This window comes from Colossoma macropomum, unplaced genomic scaffold, assembly GCF_904425465.1.
Source record: "Colossoma macropomum unplaced genomic scaffold, Colossoma_macropomum, whole genome shotgun sequence".
Classification (NCBI taxonomy): Eukaryota; Metazoa; Chordata; class Actinopteri; order Characiformes; family Serrasalmidae; genus Colossoma; species Colossoma macropomum.
Genome location: NW_023494808.1, coordinates 17,062,118 through 17,080,633, shown reverse-complemented (window position 1 = coordinate 17,080,633; position 18,516 = coordinate 17,062,118). Strand labels below are relative to the sequence as shown.

Genomic DNA, 18,516 nt, shown 5'->3' with positions numbered 1-18,516 from the left:
TGACTAAATTTGTCAGTGGCCGATGGATAAAATGTTTCTCACGTGTTTCACTCAGAAAAGTCACATGTCTGATTCACATTGATGTTAAACTTTCAAGGCCTCTCTGAGAGCATAAAATATGTTGCAGTTTTTTAGCGCTTTTTACAATGAGCATCACAAAGCAACTTCACAGAAATGAGCAAACCAAGCAAGGACAGTGAGTGACAACGAAAAACCCACTAGAAGATGTTTATTCTCTCTCTCTTTCTTTCTCATTTTCTTTCTCTCTCTCTTTCTTTCTCTCTTTCTTTCTCTCTCTCTCTCTCTCTCTCGCTCTCTGTCTCATCTTGCTGTATTTTGTGGTTACTTTCTTTCAGCAGCTGCAGCCTTCGGGTATGAACCTGCCTCAGTTCGTGTTGGTGCAGCCTGGCCAGCTTCAACCTGCCCAGTTCATCCTCTCCCCTTCACCTCAAGGACAGACTGGTATGGACGCCACACCAAACACTCATAGCATCCTCCATGTTCTGATACATTTCAACATTGATAAGAATCCAAGATCTAGATTTTACTCTAGATTAGACAGCACTTTCAGTGCTGCTTGGGTAAAACAGACTTTACTGTATTTCTAGCCTGGCCTAGATCTATCCTGCTGTAAAATAAAGTGTTAGCTGTTTGAGGTAGCCGACAGTTTGGATAAGAGGCAGTGACACGTCTAAGTTTTCAGATCAATATTTCAAGAGGCTTTGCTCTCCAGACTTACATTTTTACCTTCTCTGATTCGCTGTGCTTCGTTATCGTGCTCTCTTACTTTTTTCTTTTTCTACCTCTTCCTTTTTTTTCTTTCAGGCCTTCTTCAATCCCAGAATCTCTTCACACAACTACCTCAAAGCCAAGCCCATGTCCTGCAGTCTCAGGTCACGCAGATGGCTTCCACACAGGTCAGTAACTCCAAATGACTACTCTCACTGGGCAGTTAATCCTAGTCAGCAGGTTCATCTACATTCATAAAATTTCTTATGGTGGTGTCAAAATCTACTGCATCTTCCAAAGCTTTCACTAGAGCTCTCTATCCTCTGATGCCTTGATAGGTTATCTTAGTTGAGCCTAAGGGTATTTAAGTCTTTCTTTGCAGGTGAAAGCGGTCTAAATCTGATCTTTTTCTTCATGTGTGACGAGATTAGATTTTTGTGTCACAGTGTGAACCGCAAAACCACATTGAATCTGACAGTTTCAGTTCAGCCCACTTTTATATGTGGCGCTGAAATCCGATAGGCATCCAGTATGCGATAATGGGAGCGTTGTGTGATCAGCCTGATTGGTATTCGTGAAACTTCAGTCCAACACGATATTTATCATCATTTCATGTTCGGGACACCAGCAGATCATCAAAGTGCTTGCTACTAGGGTTACGCTTCACGTCTTTTCTGTTGGAAAAGTGAGAGAAGTGCGGACAGTGTAAACATAGACGCATGGCACTTTCCTGCGAGAGAAGTCAAGCTAACAGCTATTCACAGTCTACTTCAAGGATAGATGAGGTCAAAAGAGCTTCACACACATCAGAGCCCTTATCCAGTGTATGTCATATCCTTGCTTTTGCATGGAGTTTGCACCCTTTTGCTGTTTTTCTTTCATGACAGGTAATCAAAAGAGCTTTCTTTCTCTGTTTGATCAGCGTCTACATTTAAAACAAGCACTTTTTTTTTTTTTTTCAGCAGTGCAGTTAATCCATAGTTTGACAGCTTGACAGTAATAATTCTGGACTGAATGGTCTTCTGTTGTTCACCGAATCCAGTGTTTTCTCAGTAATAGTAATAGTGACATGACTACAGGTAGTCTGGATGAAAATTACAGATACTTCGAATCAGGAGTCAAAATCAGACAAACATCCGCAAGTTACGTTACCGCGTTTTAAGACATATATCTTTTTCATGTCCACAGGCAGCAACCCCTACACGGAAGATAGCTGCCATGCCGGCTCCTGCACCACCCACCCCAAAGCGGGTAGATGTTTCTCTAGTGGAAGAGGCCAGTGACTTGGAGGAACTGGAGCAGTTTGCCAAGAATTTTAAACAGAGAAGGATTAAACTGGGCTTTACTCAGGTACCTAGAATAAAGCTTGAAATATTTGGCAGAACCCAGTAGGACCTGACCGCTCACGCCTTGTTTAAATGTCTTTTCCCAACTGTATGTTGGGCTGGGGTTGAGTTTACATTTGGGTTCTTGCAGCCCGCCTCCCCCTTTTAACAGATTTTACCTTGCGTTTCTCCCGGCTTTAGTTTTTCTCATTTAATTTATTCTCCCTCCTGACTTTCGTTACATTAAATCAGTTTTTAATCTGGCCTGCTGGAGCCACCCACTCATGTTGTTGACTGAGTTTAGCATAGAGGCCCATGAGTCCCAGGCTTGAAAAAATGAAAATGTGGGAAATATGGTGCAGCCAAAATGGTATTTTTGCTAATTTTTTTATGTTCAATTTATGTGTCTTATGTTCTATGTAAAGAAATAGTTTTAGGATGAATCTGGTGAAGGCAAAGATCCTGCTATATCAGCACCGTTAAGTGTAAGAAAAGTGCAGGATGAAAGATTTATCCAGACTAAAAATGTTTGAGATGTTGCATGAAAGCATTGCTTGCTAGATATTTTTGTTTAAGCAGAACTTAAACTTATTTTTGGACAGCTGATTATTTTATCATATATATATATATATATATATATATATATGTAATGTATGTGTGTGTAGTATAGATATGATATATATATATATATATATATATATATATATATATATATATATATATATAGAGAGAGATAGAGAGAGAGAGAGTTGTTACCTAATACTGTTGCACAGTGTGGTTCAAGTCAGGTTTGCACAAATATTTCTCATGCTCAGGTTGGGGTCAGACTCAAAACTCGTGATCTGGTTCAGGTCTAGTTAGATTTGGACATAACTTTCTTGTGCTATATTTTGATCCAGTTTAAGCTTTTGCCCCACAACACGCTTGAACCTTTTTTATGATGCTGTCTCCAAGATTTCATGGCGCCACTCATGGTTTAATTCCATTTGACACCCAGGGAGACGTGGGCTTGGCCATGGGCAAGCTCTATGGAAATGACTTCAGCCAGACCACAATCTCCCGCTTTGAGGCCTTGAACCTGAGCTTCAAGAACATGTGCAAGCTCAAACCTTTGCTGGAGAAGTGGCTTAATGATGCTGGTCTGTCTCACCTTCATTTGATCTCTTTTCCGTTATAGAAACTGGTTAATTTTGTATAACCATCTCTTACTGCATAAATTTATTCTCCTCAAGCTCATTCAAAAGCATTAAGCCTTCAATGTAGTTATTTCAAAGCTTACCAACATTTTCTCCTTCCCTTTTTTCTTTTTATCTCTATAGAGAACATGACATCTGATGCTGCAGTTTCTAGTCCCAGTGATCTGTCCCCAGGCCTGTGTGAGGGCTTGAATCGCCGCCGCAAGAAGAGAACGAGCATTGAGACCAACATTCGTGTTGCCTTGGAGAAAAGCTTCCTGGAGGTCAGACTTTTTCTTTACCACCAGGGGGCAGACTAAGCATAGTATACAAAGTATCTTTCCATCTTACTTAACAGTTTCTGATAACTGTCTTTAGCAGGACAATCAACAAACAGTTTACACACACAGCTTTCTGTCAGTTGTCTACACTGACTACACTATGGGATAGTTTAGTTCAAAATGAGTTCATGGTTAACAGGGGATGCTATCATGCAATGCTAACTGCTGGCTTTAATGCAAGATGATCAATCACCATTTACTAATATGGGAATTAATGGCTGATATCCCATTCTATAGCAAAGTCAAAAGCCTACCTCTGAAGAGATCACAATGATCGCAGATCAGTTGAACATGGAGAAGGAGGTGGTGAGAGTGTGGTTCTGTAACCGTCGGCAGAAGGAAAAGAGGATCAACCCACCAAACAGCGGCGCACCCGGCACACCTGTGAAAACCATCTTTAGCAGCGCTACACCGGTAGAATCTAAATACCTACTCTATAGTTGATTCATGTAAATCTGTTACAAGTGAGTTTTAAGGCAAACTTGGATGTGAATTGTACAGTGATGTCTCTTTTGTTGGTTCATGAATGTTCACAGGTGTCCAATGCATCAAGCGCACTGACTGTAAATCCAGCGCTCCCACTCAGCACTGCCTCTCTTCCCGGCCTCACTCTCACTGGTATGTTTATGTTTGACTTTGTTCACTAATGTAATCATAATTTAAAATCTACCTACATCTATTCTGTGGTATTGGTTCATATTCTATGTGCACAAGTTATGTGCAGTCAAATCTGATCATGAAATGTGGCATGCAGATTTCACAGACTAATTTGGTATTCATCAGTGTCCTCTTTGGCGCATCTGGTAGAAGTGCGTGTAAAGCCGAGCTTAATATTTTTCAGGTCGTTAAAATATTTCATTGTGGTTAAATGATGAAAATGATCAAAACCATCAATAAAATAATATTACAGTAATAACAGTTAAAGTACAAAATAGTGATAATACTAGTAATTGTGCACACAGAAAAAATGCTATGACTGTACATTCAATTCAAAGACTTGCTTTATACTACTGATGAAATAACTAAGTACCGTTCAGAATATACAAAACAAAGCTATCCTAGTGTTGTAGAAGCCATCTCATATACTGCAATAATACTGCTCAAGGAGCCAATGTTTTAGAAAGATAATTACATCACAGTCATCGTTCTACCATCTTAAATAAAGCTAAGATGGTTTGTTCATTTCACATTTTTTTCCCCTGTCATGCTGTTTAAGCCCTGGCCAGTAGCACTTTCTGCTTGACCTCAAACTCCGCCAGTGAGGACAACAATTGGCTCATCAGCTTGCTGAATGCTTTACTTTTATTGGCTTACTAGCAAAACATGCTTCATATAAATTATATGTAAATAAGGGTCAAATTGAAGCCCTTCCTTTGCAAATGATTTGTAAATAAGGCATTGTTGCTTGTTTCCATTCGCTGGAAGCTAAGTTCATTGGTTGTGCTGTAAAAAACACGTTTAGATGTCATACAACAGTTTCCTGAAACAGGCGCATAGTGTGTGTGTCATTCAGGATGGTCAAATCTTAGTTTTTTTTTGTTTCACACCACTTTGAATGAACAGTGAATCTCTTTTAAATGATGGTATGTTCCCACAGCAGTTCAAACATAATTGATGGTCCAACATCGAGCCTTGGGGCACACCATAAGATAATGCTAGCAGTAGAACATTTGATAGGAATGGTTTTGTATTCCTTCCTGTCCCTGAGTTGTTCTGTTGATTCCAGGTACAACCCTAGGACCCATCACCTCAAACACAGCTTCAGTCATCTCGTTGGCACCCGCTGTTGCCACTCCAGCCCCAACGGTTACATCACCATTACTTACTACCTCTGCCACTGCAGCAGCTCTGACCAGCTCAAGGCCGAATGCAGTTGCTACAACGCAGACTAGTTCCACTATGGCAACAGCAGCAGCACAGGGAGCAGGTCAGCTTGTGGTGACTCCATCGGGGCTGGGAGGAGTCAACCTGGCAGCTGTGGCAGCAGCTGCAGGACTTAACCCAGGAGTTATTGCACCTACCCAGCTAACTCAGGGGTGAGCATGAAGTCTTATTTTGTGTGTGTGTGTGTGTGGGTGTGTATGACTACATGCTTTCATAAAAGTCTTCTTGCTTGTATTATTCACTGAAGGTGTAAGCAGAGCACTTGTCTATCTTCAGATATTTTATCTGAATTCTTATTTTTTTTTTTGTGTTCAGAGACAGCAGAACCTATTTGTAGCACTACAAGAAGTTGGTATTTTTACGACCTTGCGACATGAATTGTGGTAATGTGGTGTCCTCTGCTCTTTACACTGTCAGAGTTGGTGTAACTGGAAAACCTGGGTAAATGAAATAGTGCAAACTATTCTTGTGGTGAAAAAAGGAAGGAGGAAGTCTAGGAAGTCGATTATCGTCGCTCTATTTAATAGCCTCTTTTTCAGTGTGTTGTTTTTTTTGTTTGTTTTTTTTTATCGCCATTAGATGACTGACGTATTTGAGTAATGAGTGCTGTAGTGTTGTAGAGAAAACAGATCAGATATGTTAGATTAGAGTTGGCACTAAACTCTGCAGGGCAATTGGGACCCCTGACTCGCAGGGTCATGTCTAATTTCATAATCATAAGCATAATCAAAATTGAGTGACTCCACCAGCATCAGATTTTGCACATTGGACATTTGCACATCGGAAATATATTTGTTACAGTGAGTCATGGAACAATGTGGCTGATAATCATAGTTTCCATGTTACACTGGAATAATTTAACATATAGTTGAACAGCCTGTTTCATTTTAGGCTCAATTGTCTGTAGTGTAGCAAAGTAATGGAATACATTATTGCAAGGAGAATGAGGCATATATTTGCTGATGTCTAGCTTGTTTCTCACAAAGCTGTTTAACTTAATATGACAAGCAATATGAGTAACTAAAAAGATACTAATCACCAGGGGTGGGAAAAGTAGAGAAATTATATTTAAGTGGCAGTATAATGGAAAATTGAAGTTTTTAAATTTTTTGACATAAATCATCGTTTGGTAAATACCGTAAAATACTGTTAAAAGTTTCAAAACTTACCATACAGTTCACATAAGTAAATTAAGCTGCAAAAACTTTTTTTTTAAAAAAAAAGAAAGACGTAGGATATTAACGTTACTTTAAAGTGCCCAAAGTAATGCTGGCCACAAGCTGATCACACCCTGTAACCCAGACCAGGGAATCTAATCATCTAGTTGTGCAGTGATTGTCCAGTGTTACTGGTCCTTGCACAAAGATGAATTAGCATAGTTGTGGACGGTTTCATTTAACACTGAAACAATTTTTTAAAAAAAGCAAATGCGTGGGAATTTGACTGATTTAGAAAGAGAAAAATTTTAAAAAGAGAAAAATCTCCTTGCTTTTGAAATGAATGAGTACTTTGAAGGTCTAAATGCAGAGAAATAAACAGTTTTTTATTGAAAATGTAATGTAAAGGTACAGTTATTCAAGTTCTCAAATATTACAAAATAATACTTAAGTAGAGTAATGAAGTACAATTACTACTATTTTCCATCTGCTTAACATCATATTGTGGTCGGGGTAGGAGAGATGGGCCAGCAGCTAGAAGGTCACAGGTTCCAAACCCTCATACTGAATAGCTATACCAGGTTGTGTTGGGCAAGGCACTTTAACCGCCACTGCTCCAGGCAGCGCTGCTCTGCTGGCGACACTCTGCTGCTCCCAGATCGAGCATAGTAAGGCAGAAAAATGACAAATTTCCCTTGTAAGACCAATAAAGTTCATAACTTTACATAACATTTCTTCATATTGCTTTATACTCGTCTGTATTCAACTGTGTGTGCACAGCATATATGAATTTCTCTGCACAACAGTTGCACAGGCCTCTTGGATCATGTCTTTGCAACATGTTGTAGCAGTTGTTGAAGGCTGTTGCACAATGTCCCAGGAAAATATGGCCTATTGTCTGATAATTATTCAATTCTCTGCCAGGGGAGCGTTGCTGAGTTTGGCTCCGGCGGCTCTCGGCAACACGCTGAATCCAACAGCTCTAATGAACAGCACCACACTGGCCACCATTCAGGGTGTGTGAACTTAGATGTTTTTTGACTTTTTAAAATTATTTAATTAACTGTTTTGTCATACCTTTTCTGTATTCTGTGTGTTTTATTGAAGTTCATTGTTTGCTTTTACCTAATTTCCAGCTCTTGCAACTGGAGGGGCGTTACCCATAACCTCCATTGATGGAAATGGCAACCTGCTGTTTGCCAACACAAGTGCAGGAGGTGCGGCCCCCAGCCTGATGACCGCTCCTCTTCTCCTGAATCCCTCCGGTCTGTCACTGCTCCCCACCAGTGTATTGTCAGCAGGCGCAGCCACAGGTGGGGCTCTAAATCTACAGGTGACCAATGACACGCACCAGAGTGCTGTTGCTGCAGCACAAGTGCCAGTCAAAAGCATCACTGTGGCCTCCAAGGCTCAATGAACTTCTGGCTTCTTCCCTCGCTTTTCTTAGACTTTATTTAATCCCTGTGCTATTACCAAATACAGAGACATTTTATTACTGCTCTTCTTTATCCTTCTCCTTGTGCCGGGAGACTTTTTCTTTTCTGGACAATGCTGACTGTGTTTCTTAGCAGTTCGTTTCTTAGGACCTTGACTTTTTCAACTGTACAGTAGAACTTGCTGTACTTTTTTGGCACATGCTGAGGAAGGTGTTTAGCTATCTTTACCTTATGGTTGCATGGGTCAGGGGGTCTTTTTCCTGAAATCATTTACTAAAAAAAAAAAAATTGACAAACTGAACCAAAAAATGTGAGACTTTTTGATAAGTTAACAAATCCTTAAATGAGATTACTCAGCACAACAGAGTTTATATTTCACTTTGTACAAGGTTCCTTTTATTTCCAGGCCTGTTGTGCAGGCCCATTGTAGAATATTTCAGATTTATAACCAAGATCATTTCATATATTTTATGGTTTAATTTAGAGATGTTACTGAAAATTGTCAGAGTGGATGTTTTTTGGGAGGCTTTTTAAAAATGTTCTGACTATTGCATCACTTTATAAACTCGGTTAGAAGGCTTTAAAACTAGTAATAAATCACAGAGGCTCTGGTTCAAAGCAGCGTCTCTTCAAGAGCAATGCAAGTGGTCTTTGATCTGTCCGACTCTCGTCTGCAAACACTGACTTAGTTCCTGTTCAATGCGACACTCACTCAAGGGTGGATAATGTCTACAAGCAGCACTGAGTTACATAGAAGAAGGATGGGAGGAAATTGGATTTATGTTCAGAAGATACAGTTACTAATGACACTTTACACAGTGTCCTTACATTTGCCTGATGATAAATTAGGTTACATAAAAAAATTTCTATTGATTCTGAAAATGCAAAAGTGAGTTTTTGCAATTTTTTTTTAGAGATGCTTGGGTCAGCATCCTTTGTATGTTGTTGGAAGTTAAACAGCCAAACCAAAATGTCTCATCACGTATTACTGAAAGAAGTCACAAATGTAGCTTTGCACAGTAATTTATTTATTCATTCTCTGCCCACAAATGTTCTTTCATAGCAACTGTTGATAGCTTGATCAAGCTTCACCAACCTTTCACAAGAACCTAATGAGAGTTAATGGGAAATCAGCACACTGGTTAGTTTTTGTCAAAATACCTACATTTGTGTTATAAATTTCAAATGGAAGTTTGTATTATTAGATCAGGTCTAGATTTTTAATGCATAATCTCTCCCTGCCTACAGCGTCTCCTTCCTTTATAGGTTTTAACTCATTAACTAGCAACGCTAAAACAGCCAAAGCCTATTATTCAAATGTTTATTTCTAAATATTACAAGAGAACAAAAATACTCCCAATCCAGCCTAACACTGTGAAATTCCACATGTATCCAAATAATACCATTTAAAATAACAACCCATGCTAAATGTTGGTGTTTTGAGAAACAGCCGTGTGCTGCAGTTTCTCATTAGCTTGAATTGGACTTTTCTTCAACCTTTGAGCATTAGCTGGACATTTCGGTGGTAGTGTTGAGGCACATAGATCTGATATAAGAAGCTTCAACCAAAGTGAACTCCTAGCTGCTAAATTGAAGTCCACATCATATCACCGTCACTGAATGGAGTGCGTAGAATGTTCTACCTTCAGCATCAGATCACATTTATCATGTGTACATAGAGCAGACATGTTGGACTTACGTTTTGTAGCGAGTATATTTTTGTAGAAATACCTCAGCAGCATTTAATACTAAAAGGAAATACTGATGTTAAAAGCATGTTTTGGAATTTTGAACATTTTTCCTAAATACTGTTGGTCATTATGGTTTTTAGATGAACAGTGTGGCTTTAGATTGTGGCCATTAGAGCATTAAAAATGGCTAATGGTTACTTGAATGTTGTAGGATGATTTGTAATGAGTACAGTAAGTACTCTTTACCACTGGCTGTTAACAGCGCTAACTAGCTTGCTAGCATTCCGTAAGGGGCACCTATTGTAAGTGCCTGTCTAACTGCAGTTTGCAGCTGTTCTTTATAAGAACAGCCAGTGAGAAAGTAAATGTGTGGTCTCCACATGCCTTACTGTTTAAAATGGCCATTAACCAACTTAGAGACACAATTGCTTTGTGATTGCATCAAGGCCATTCAGGCCCACCAAAGTCATTTCTAATGCTATGCAATTCATCTAAACAACCAATTCTCAACACTGCATAAGAGTCAGGTTTTCATCTGTTTAAAAATATTAAAATATTACTCATAGGGTTGAAGCAGATCTTTCATAGTTCTGACTTTCATAATGAACACACATACTAAATACTACTGCATTGCTTATACTACTATTTCATGTTTGTACTTGTTTTTTGGGGTGTGTGTGGGGGTTTTCTCTTACTTGCCAAAGCAAATGCCTTCTGCACCGCTGCTTTCTACTAGCAATGTTGCTAACCAGGTCCTAGCGCATGGATGTGTTCCCCTTCTCTCCTGTACCTGGTCTTATTGAAATACTTGTCTTTTGATCTTTATATATAAGTAGTTGTTAATATATTCTATACATCTTAACCTTTTTTGTCATTTCAGAGTTAGAACGCACTTATTCTGTAGTTGTCACAGAAGAAAAAAAAACACTGAGGGCCTAAATTCCATTTGCCTGTCCAGGGCTAAAACCCTTCTTGTTGAGGAGGAAGAGTGCTGAACTGGCCTTAATAGAGATTTTAATGATTTCCATTCACAGGTTCACCTGTCGCCCCTGTCAAATTTCAGTGTTAGGTCTGAGATGATACTACATTAGAAATACCAAAGACTTACATCAGTGATTTTCATCACACAGCATAGCTATTGTTTTTGTAAGTGACTCCAAGAATACATGTTTTTCTCTCAAGCATGCAGCTTTCAAAGAACTTTTCTGCTGTATCATCATTGAGATATACAGTCATTCAAAGTGGTGTAATGTAAAATGGTGGGAAGGTGGGAATGGTGAATGTAGGGAAACTAAGAATGGTGATGATGGGACCCTGGGGTCACAATGTCCACAATGCAAATAAAGCCTTTTTACCCACTATCCAAAACAACCATTGAACCTACATGCATCTTCAGAGTTTATATGGAATGTTATTGATGCTGATAAAACAGTGGTAAATCTGAAGAAATGTTTTCGTTGGGTACTGTTTTTCCTGCATGTACCTCTCCACCATTAACGCATTTAAAAAAGTATGTTACGGCCAAAACTTTTACCTCAAAATGATTAGAAAACAATCATCATCAGGCATTAGGCATGTGTTCATAAGAAACTTGAGTAATAACTCTCTGTGACGGATCTTCTAGAGGCATTTTGGCATTGGTTGGTTCCCATCACCACCACTGTGAACAATTCCTGCCACGTTCTGTCTAGAACAGCACATTAGACCACTCTGAGTGACTTTATTTACATCTTGACGGTTTAATTTTGCAGAAATTTCGGAAAGCTCAGTGAAATTCCCCTTTAAAGGCATTGTTAAAACTTTCATTTGGGATTTAATTACATTTCCTGCTCAACACTGATTAGCTTTCTTCCAAAGTGAAAGAGAATATTTTTAAATACTGTTTAAAATGTTATAGAAACAATACCAAAGATGTCTTCTCTCTTTCTGTGCGTTTTTTTTTCTTCAACTAATCAACTCTATTCTTGTAATTTCCATTTTTCCCATTTTACGTTTTAATGTGTGTCATTCAAAACTACATCCTCTCTTCTGTTTTCGCACTGTAGAGATGTCTAGGACAGTGGTGAGTGTAGGAACAAGGTATTTGGCATTTTTTTGTGTGTAAGTTTTGTAATGTACATTTTTCTCTATAGTGGCCTTTTTTATTTTGGGGATCTAAACATATCGGTATCGAGGTCATGCTTTCTGTCACTGCAGAATGTGTATCATTTTATGTTTTATTGTACAGAAAAGGGCTGGTAAAGCTTCTTCACAAAGAAACAAAATGCACACAGATAAGTTCTCTATGGTGAAGTGAGTAAAAGTATTTTAACTTACCGATTAGGTCATCTGGCATTTTGATGCTGTAGTCTGCTGACATTTTATGTCTTCTGTGTAGTCTCTGTTTCTGTTAGAATATGCTGTAGTTGTTTATATCATTAAATCATTTTCAGTGTGTTCTCAGAATGTTGTGTCCCTGTTTATAGGTTAAAAAGTACATTGATGGAATACAGCACTGAATTTTATAGAAAAAATAAAACATACATAAATATTTATGTGCTGAATGCACATAAAATTGCACTACATTAAGTACCTCCTTGTTTTGACGCTCATTTTCAATTTTATTAGCTTCACTTATACAAGCACTTCATAGTTCTACAATTACAGACTGTAGTCCATGTGTTTCTTAAATGGTCAGAACCACCACAGAGCAGGTTCTATTTGGGTGGTGGATCATTCTCAGCACTGCAGTAACACTGACGTGGTGGTGATGTGTTAGTGTGTGTTGTGCTGGTACGAGTGGATCAGACACAGCAGTGCTGCTGGAGTTTTTAAACACCTCAGTGTCACTGCTGGACTAAATAGTCCACCAACAGCGTCCTGTGACTACTGGTGAAGGACTAGAGAATGACCAACACAAACTGTGTAGCAACAGTTGAGCTACTGTCTCTGACTTTACATCTATAAAGTGGACCAACAAGGTAGGTGTGTCTAGTAGAGTGGACACGTGGGAGCAGAGGCTGCATGTGCTGCAAACCAACTGATGAAAACCGCCAAATTCATTTTATTTGTTGTGACATGAACATAAGATTGAGAAAGCAAACAACTGTGGAAAATTGTGATCAGCTCAAATAACTGGGACTGGCCTAATTGTTCCTGTTTGAGGGTAAAAATTTGAGTGTTTACACGTGTCCATAGTAAGAGCGCAGCACTGACGACTCTGTGGAGACACCAAACGACACCAAACCACACACGCACACACAACCTGTTCAGTTCAGAGTTTGATCATGCAACCCTGCAACCCTTCAAAGTAGAAGAACCACTTTTGGTTTGCTAAAGAACTTTTCAGTCTGTGGTTTATGTGAAGTAGATGTGTGAGTGTTAAGAACCTCAAAGTTCTATATTAGTTTAAGGCTTTTCTTAAAGCCACACATTCAAGCCATGAGTCAGCAATTATTGCTTAATATTAGTGACATCCTAGCACTCAAGCTTTGGTCAAACATGCAGTTGCTGACTTCAGTTAGTCAATAAAGCACTATGAAAAAAGGGGACATACATCATAGACCATGTCCAATAACCTGGGTTGCTGAACAATGGATAACACTTAAAAGCTCACAGATGGACGGTCAGTATTTGAAGAGTTTTCTTCCAAGCTGCTGTATATAAGTGGTGCCCAGTCCTGGTTCTGGAGATCTACCATCTTTGGGGGTTTCAGATCCGGTACACCTGTCTCTAATTTTCAGATCCTTCTGAAGGCCTTCGTTACCTGGATCAGGTGTTTTGGGTTAGGTTTGGAGCTGAACTCTGCAGGGTGGTCGATCTCCAGGAGCAGGACTGGGCTCCCCTGCTCTATATACATGTGTAACAATTTAAAACAGAGATATTTTTTGTATATGTAAAGTCCACTCCATGGAAAAATAATGCATTTATAGCAAAATCTTCTGTTTTATTTTTGGGTTCTCAGCACAGTTTAAAAAAGAGAGAGAATGACACCAGTGTTCTGTTGTTTATTCTAAATTAGTCAAGTTCTTATTTTTATATTCATTATTTAATGACTATTTATTTTTGACTGGCTTTTGTAAATATCAGTTCAGTATCAGCCCCTTACAGGTCAGTAAATACATGTAAAGTCCACAGTTCTAGACTTGGTGGACTTTGATGACTGGTCTCTTGCCTGCAGTGACTTGTGTGCATCTGTCCTCAGCATCTGATCCACTGAGCTCACTGACCCCCTCAGACTGACCATGCGCTGCAGATCCTGGATGATCTGCAGTAACTCTTGACGTCTCTTCCCTCCTTCCCACCTCAAACAGAAGGCTCAATACTGAAAGACGAAATCCCTGATGCTCTCCTGCAGGCCTCGTCTCTGCTCTCTGTATTTCTGCCTCGGCTTCACAGTCGAGAAAATCTGAGACAGGCGGCCTTGACTCATATGTAAACATTTTTCAAAATATCCCTTCACTCCTCAGCTCATACGTGGAAACTAAGCTGCAAAAACAGCCTGTTTTGCATTCATTGTTTCTGTGATGTCATGAGACCCAACTCATTTACATACATCCACCTATTCTGCCTACAGCGGTTTAGCCCCGCCCACTTATTGAAGTTCCTAGCAGTGTTTATGAGGAGTGTTTCAGCCTGCACTGTTTTTTGAATGAGGCAGCCAATCAGAACAGAGCTCATTTGCATATATCAGCCTTAAAGGCACAGTAACAAAAACAGCCTGTAAATCCAGTCGTATGAAAAGGTTTGGGCACAATTTGTCATGAATATAAACATCCTTGGATCAGGTGTGTTTTATCCAGCTAACTTTTCAATGATGTATTTTGTAGTTGTTCTGCACTGGGTGCTTTATTTAGTCATCAAGAGCTATAGTTGTGTATATATATATATATATATGTATATGTGTGTATACATATATATATATTTCCCTTTGGCAATCAATAGAGATTTATCTTTCAACATAATCAGCATAAAGCTAGCTGACTAACTAATAATGTCATGGCATTAAACAATTTCATTACAATGTCAAGCTTGTAACAACCCTCTTGTATAGAACCATTTTCCAGCACATACACGATCTGTAGAACCATCTCACCATGCAAAGAACCATTTAAGCTAATAGTTCTATATAGAACTCATGGTTCTAAATAGAACCATTGCCTTTACTAAAGAACCCTTTAAGAGCCTCGATGGTGATGTAAAACATTTTTAAACAGTGACAACAAATTATGCGATAAATTACACAGCAAGCATCCCTGACTGAGACTGCAGATCACACAGTGTCATCTTGATATAGAGAATTTATGCTTGAATAAATATTAAATAATATTATCTATCATAGGATGATTACTTTGATGTAACTGTTGGTAACATTAGCAGAAAAGCTCACTTAGCTAACAGGCTAACAGTAAGAGTTAACGAGTTGTTTTTAGCTAGCAAACCACCTAATGTAGCTAGTGTGCTACCATAAAAGTAAATATAAACATTGAACATGACAATAAGTAAACATATATCAGTAAACGATAGCTTAATGGAACTCCTCTTTGGCAGCTCTTGGAAAATATTGAGCTAACTAGCAAGCTGTATCCTGTGTCTCACAGGCTGAGAGCTGTTGATTGTTACTTGTACAGTCCATTTTTTTTTTCTAATAAATGACTTTCTTTACATTAAGTCTGTTTCAAGCAAGTATAAATGTGCAAAACAGCAGCGTTGACATGGCCTGAACATCCACATCCAGCATGTATTTGTGACCCACATACCGCATGGAAGGATAGCACAAAAGTGGCTGCAGCGTTGCTATCTGAGAGGCTGTGTGTATATGAGAATGTGGAAAAAGCTAAAAAGGGAACATAAAATTATGCCAGAGTGATTCTGCCCAGGTTTTGCAGAGTCAGCTCTGGTCTGGAGTCCACATTTGGGCCCAATTCTGAGCGGTTATTATCCACAGTTGCAGGCCTGGCTGGCAGGAACTAAGGCAGAATCATTTAATGTGGCATTTCATAGCTGGTTGGGATAAAACACTCTTAATTACAACACAACATGTCATGTATGGGCTGGTTAAGTTACTGGATACAAGTTTCTCTTTAATATTGTAATTACAGAGATTTGCTGACTAAAAAATGTCTGGTGAATCACACTTTGCTTGTGCAGCTATTATTACTGTATGTAAAATGATTCAGAGTCCTGAAAGTTTATCCTAAAGTATCATTAACAGCTGTAGTGCATCTTCAGTGTTCTGTTTGTCAGCTATGGTAGATTCTTAGTGCTGCTGCATTGAGCTACTTCACAGAGCAGATGGCAGTGTTGTGCTGCTCTGAGCTCCTCAGTTAACTGTAGAAGGAAGAGGGAGGGGGCAGATGCTGCCTTTTGGTGGGCAGGAGAGTAAACATCACCTTGCTGTGGAGCTGAACTTTACGTGCCTTTAATTGAGCTTTAACCTTGTTTGCTTCTGCTTTCTCTCCTCCTCACTGAGTAGGTCTCTCGCCTCGCTGAACAACTTCTAATGGAATGTAAACGGCTGACTTCATTTTTATCTCTGACAAAATGTGCAGCTAATTTTGCAAAGTTTTGTACATGTCTTGGTACTAGCCTGCATATCTGGGGGTTGTTTCCGTCAAGTTCGACAAATACTTTTGACATTGACATTTCCCCCCTCTGTGCAGTTCGGTCCACCTCCTGTTGATGAGTGGCTAGTAGTTCATGAATTGTTGTCACAAACTGTTCCTAATGCAAATACAAAAATGAGAACTTAGCTAATAATATATATTCCATTGATCATATTTTACATTCTGGCAGTTTTCAGTGTTATGAAATCTACAAGGATCTTAACTGAGAAGCAAGTGACACTGTCTAAGAGTGGGTCTTAAATGAAATTTGAATAAAATTGCTTGATAGCTCTTTGAAAAGGTTCAGAGGGTCCTGAAAGAGACTGATGGTGTTTAATTTAACAAAGCATACTATCATACATTGCTGCACTAAATGGCCCATCCATACACTGCCAAGAGGCTTAATTGATCTGAAAAGCAACTCAAACTATTGTTAAAGCAAACTAGGTCATCTAGAGCTCTTTCATTTCTGAGGGTGTCAGCTTCATGAAAGGAAAAATATCTAGGCCCATATTTGTCAAGAGTTTCAGAGTAAGACTACTGATTTAAGATTAGGCCTCATCAGTCCATTTAATCCATTCAGTTCTATGCAAAAAGCACAAACTGATGCCAGATAAGCCTTCTTACCCTGAGCAGCCTGATAAAGGCAGAGCTAACTGCAAGGCATCCCGATCTCTTCAGACTGCACTGCATGAATCGAAGGTTGTAACTGAATCTATTGGATCCCATTGAAGAGGTTCACTCCATCAACCATTTGAAATTATTTATGGAGATGATTATCTATACAGTCAGTCCAACGAAAATGCACAGAAACTCCTGGAAGCAGCAGGAGAACTGGGGTCACAAGTCCTGTTTGCAGGACAAAGTCTTCAATGTGTGCTGGTTGCTTGGCCGTTGCCTCTCTCTAAAAGCTGTGTAGAAATCTCAAGAAGAACACAACAAACACTGCGCAGGTAAACAAAGAACAGCAAATACAGGTACATTCATACCAGACAGAGCCCTACAAAGTCAGAGTAAACAACATCAGTCATTTCTGGCCGCATGTACAACATTGTCTGAAGTGGAAAGACCCTTTCAGACCAATATTCTTTGAGACATTAGCATTCTGGACTCTAGTAACTGGCTGACAGAACCTGGCATACTTCAGTGTGAAAAGCAAGATGACTGTAGGCAGCTTAACTTTTGTGCAGACTTCACAGAAGACCCCAACAGTAAGCTGAAGATACTGAAACCACTTGTAAGGTGCAACATGCTCCATTTTAGTGAAAAAAGTCTGATGAAATGCGTCTGGCTCAGACAGGAGAGTTTCGCTGTTACTGTCAAACATCAATCCCCTCACAATCCCCTGATAAATTGCAAAGTTACAAGTTTGATTGTTTTTCCCGCTAATCGGCTAATGCAGAAGGAACCCCGACAACCTTACTACCAGGTCGCTGAAGAGAAAATTGTAATCATATAACTGTCTCAACAGAGAGCATGTATTACAGTGAGTAACGGAAATAACTCTTCTGATGCAGAGGTAAAGCATAAGTGCTAGATAGGTGCCTTTACTCAGTTTGGCAGCTTTTCTTTGGTGTTTTATGTTAAATGACAAGAAAATTTCCATTTTCTTTACAATTTGCTTAGTAATTCTTAATTTAGACCTCTCTAGCCCTTTTGTCATCTAGTTTGAAGTGCTTTGCAAAGTTCAAAGTTTTCAGGCAAATGGCAAAAATGGGATTTATTTCATGTCAAAATCAAATGTGAATGCAATGCTGAAATCACAGTTTTATGAACTGCATAGCCATTATTAATTTTGTAAATCTATAATTTGACACAAATTGTGCAGGTATAATTCTCAGGTTACGTTTACAAAATCTTACATTTACTTCAAAGTTTACATCATGCCGGCCTCTGTTGGAAGAGGACCCACTCTTAAATAACCACTCCCTATTAGAAATGAAGGGCTCATTCTAAGCTAATGAAAACACAACAATTCGTAATTACAGGTGATTATACACTAATGAAAACATGGTTTTGTATACTATATTCTGACAAGGTAGGAGTCTCTGATAGAGTGGACAGTGAGTGGACACAGTGTTTAAAAACTCCAGCAGCACTGCTGTGTCTGATCCACTCGCACCAGCACAACACACATTAACACACCACCACCACGTCAGTGTTACTGCAGTGCTGAGAATGATCCACCCCCCAA

General features: G+C 39.1%; 1 protein-coding gene across 2 annotated transcripts in view; it reads left to right on the top strand.

The window, feature by feature from the left end:
* The window catches only part of pou2f1a (POU class 2 homeobox 1a), a 30,637-nt gene extending 18,454 nt beyond the window's left edge, over nucleotides 1-12,183 (top strand). For both annotated transcript variants that reach the window (XM_036557354.1, XM_036557355.1), the window contains exons 5-14: nucleotides 357-462; nucleotides 826-917; nucleotides 1,918-2,079; nucleotides 3,052-3,193; nucleotides 3,374-3,513; nucleotides 3,808-3,984; nucleotides 4,107-4,188; nucleotides 5,297-5,606; nucleotides 7,536-7,627; nucleotides 7,748-12,183. In XM_036557354.1, coding sequence (XP_036413247.1) covers nucleotides 357-462; nucleotides 826-917; nucleotides 1,918-2,079; nucleotides 3,052-3,193; nucleotides 3,374-3,513; nucleotides 3,808-3,984; nucleotides 4,107-4,188; nucleotides 5,297-5,606; nucleotides 7,536-7,627; nucleotides 7,748-8,028 — 1,584 coding nt within the window. In that variant the 3' untranslated portion in view covers nucleotides 8,029-12,183. The remainder of the gene's footprint in view (nucleotides 1-356; nucleotides 463-825; nucleotides 918-1,917; nucleotides 2,080-3,051; nucleotides 3,194-3,373; nucleotides 3,514-3,807; nucleotides 3,985-4,106; nucleotides 4,189-5,296; nucleotides 5,607-7,535; nucleotides 7,628-7,747) is intronic.
* Nucleotides 12,184-18,516: the final 6,333 nt, after the last annotated feature.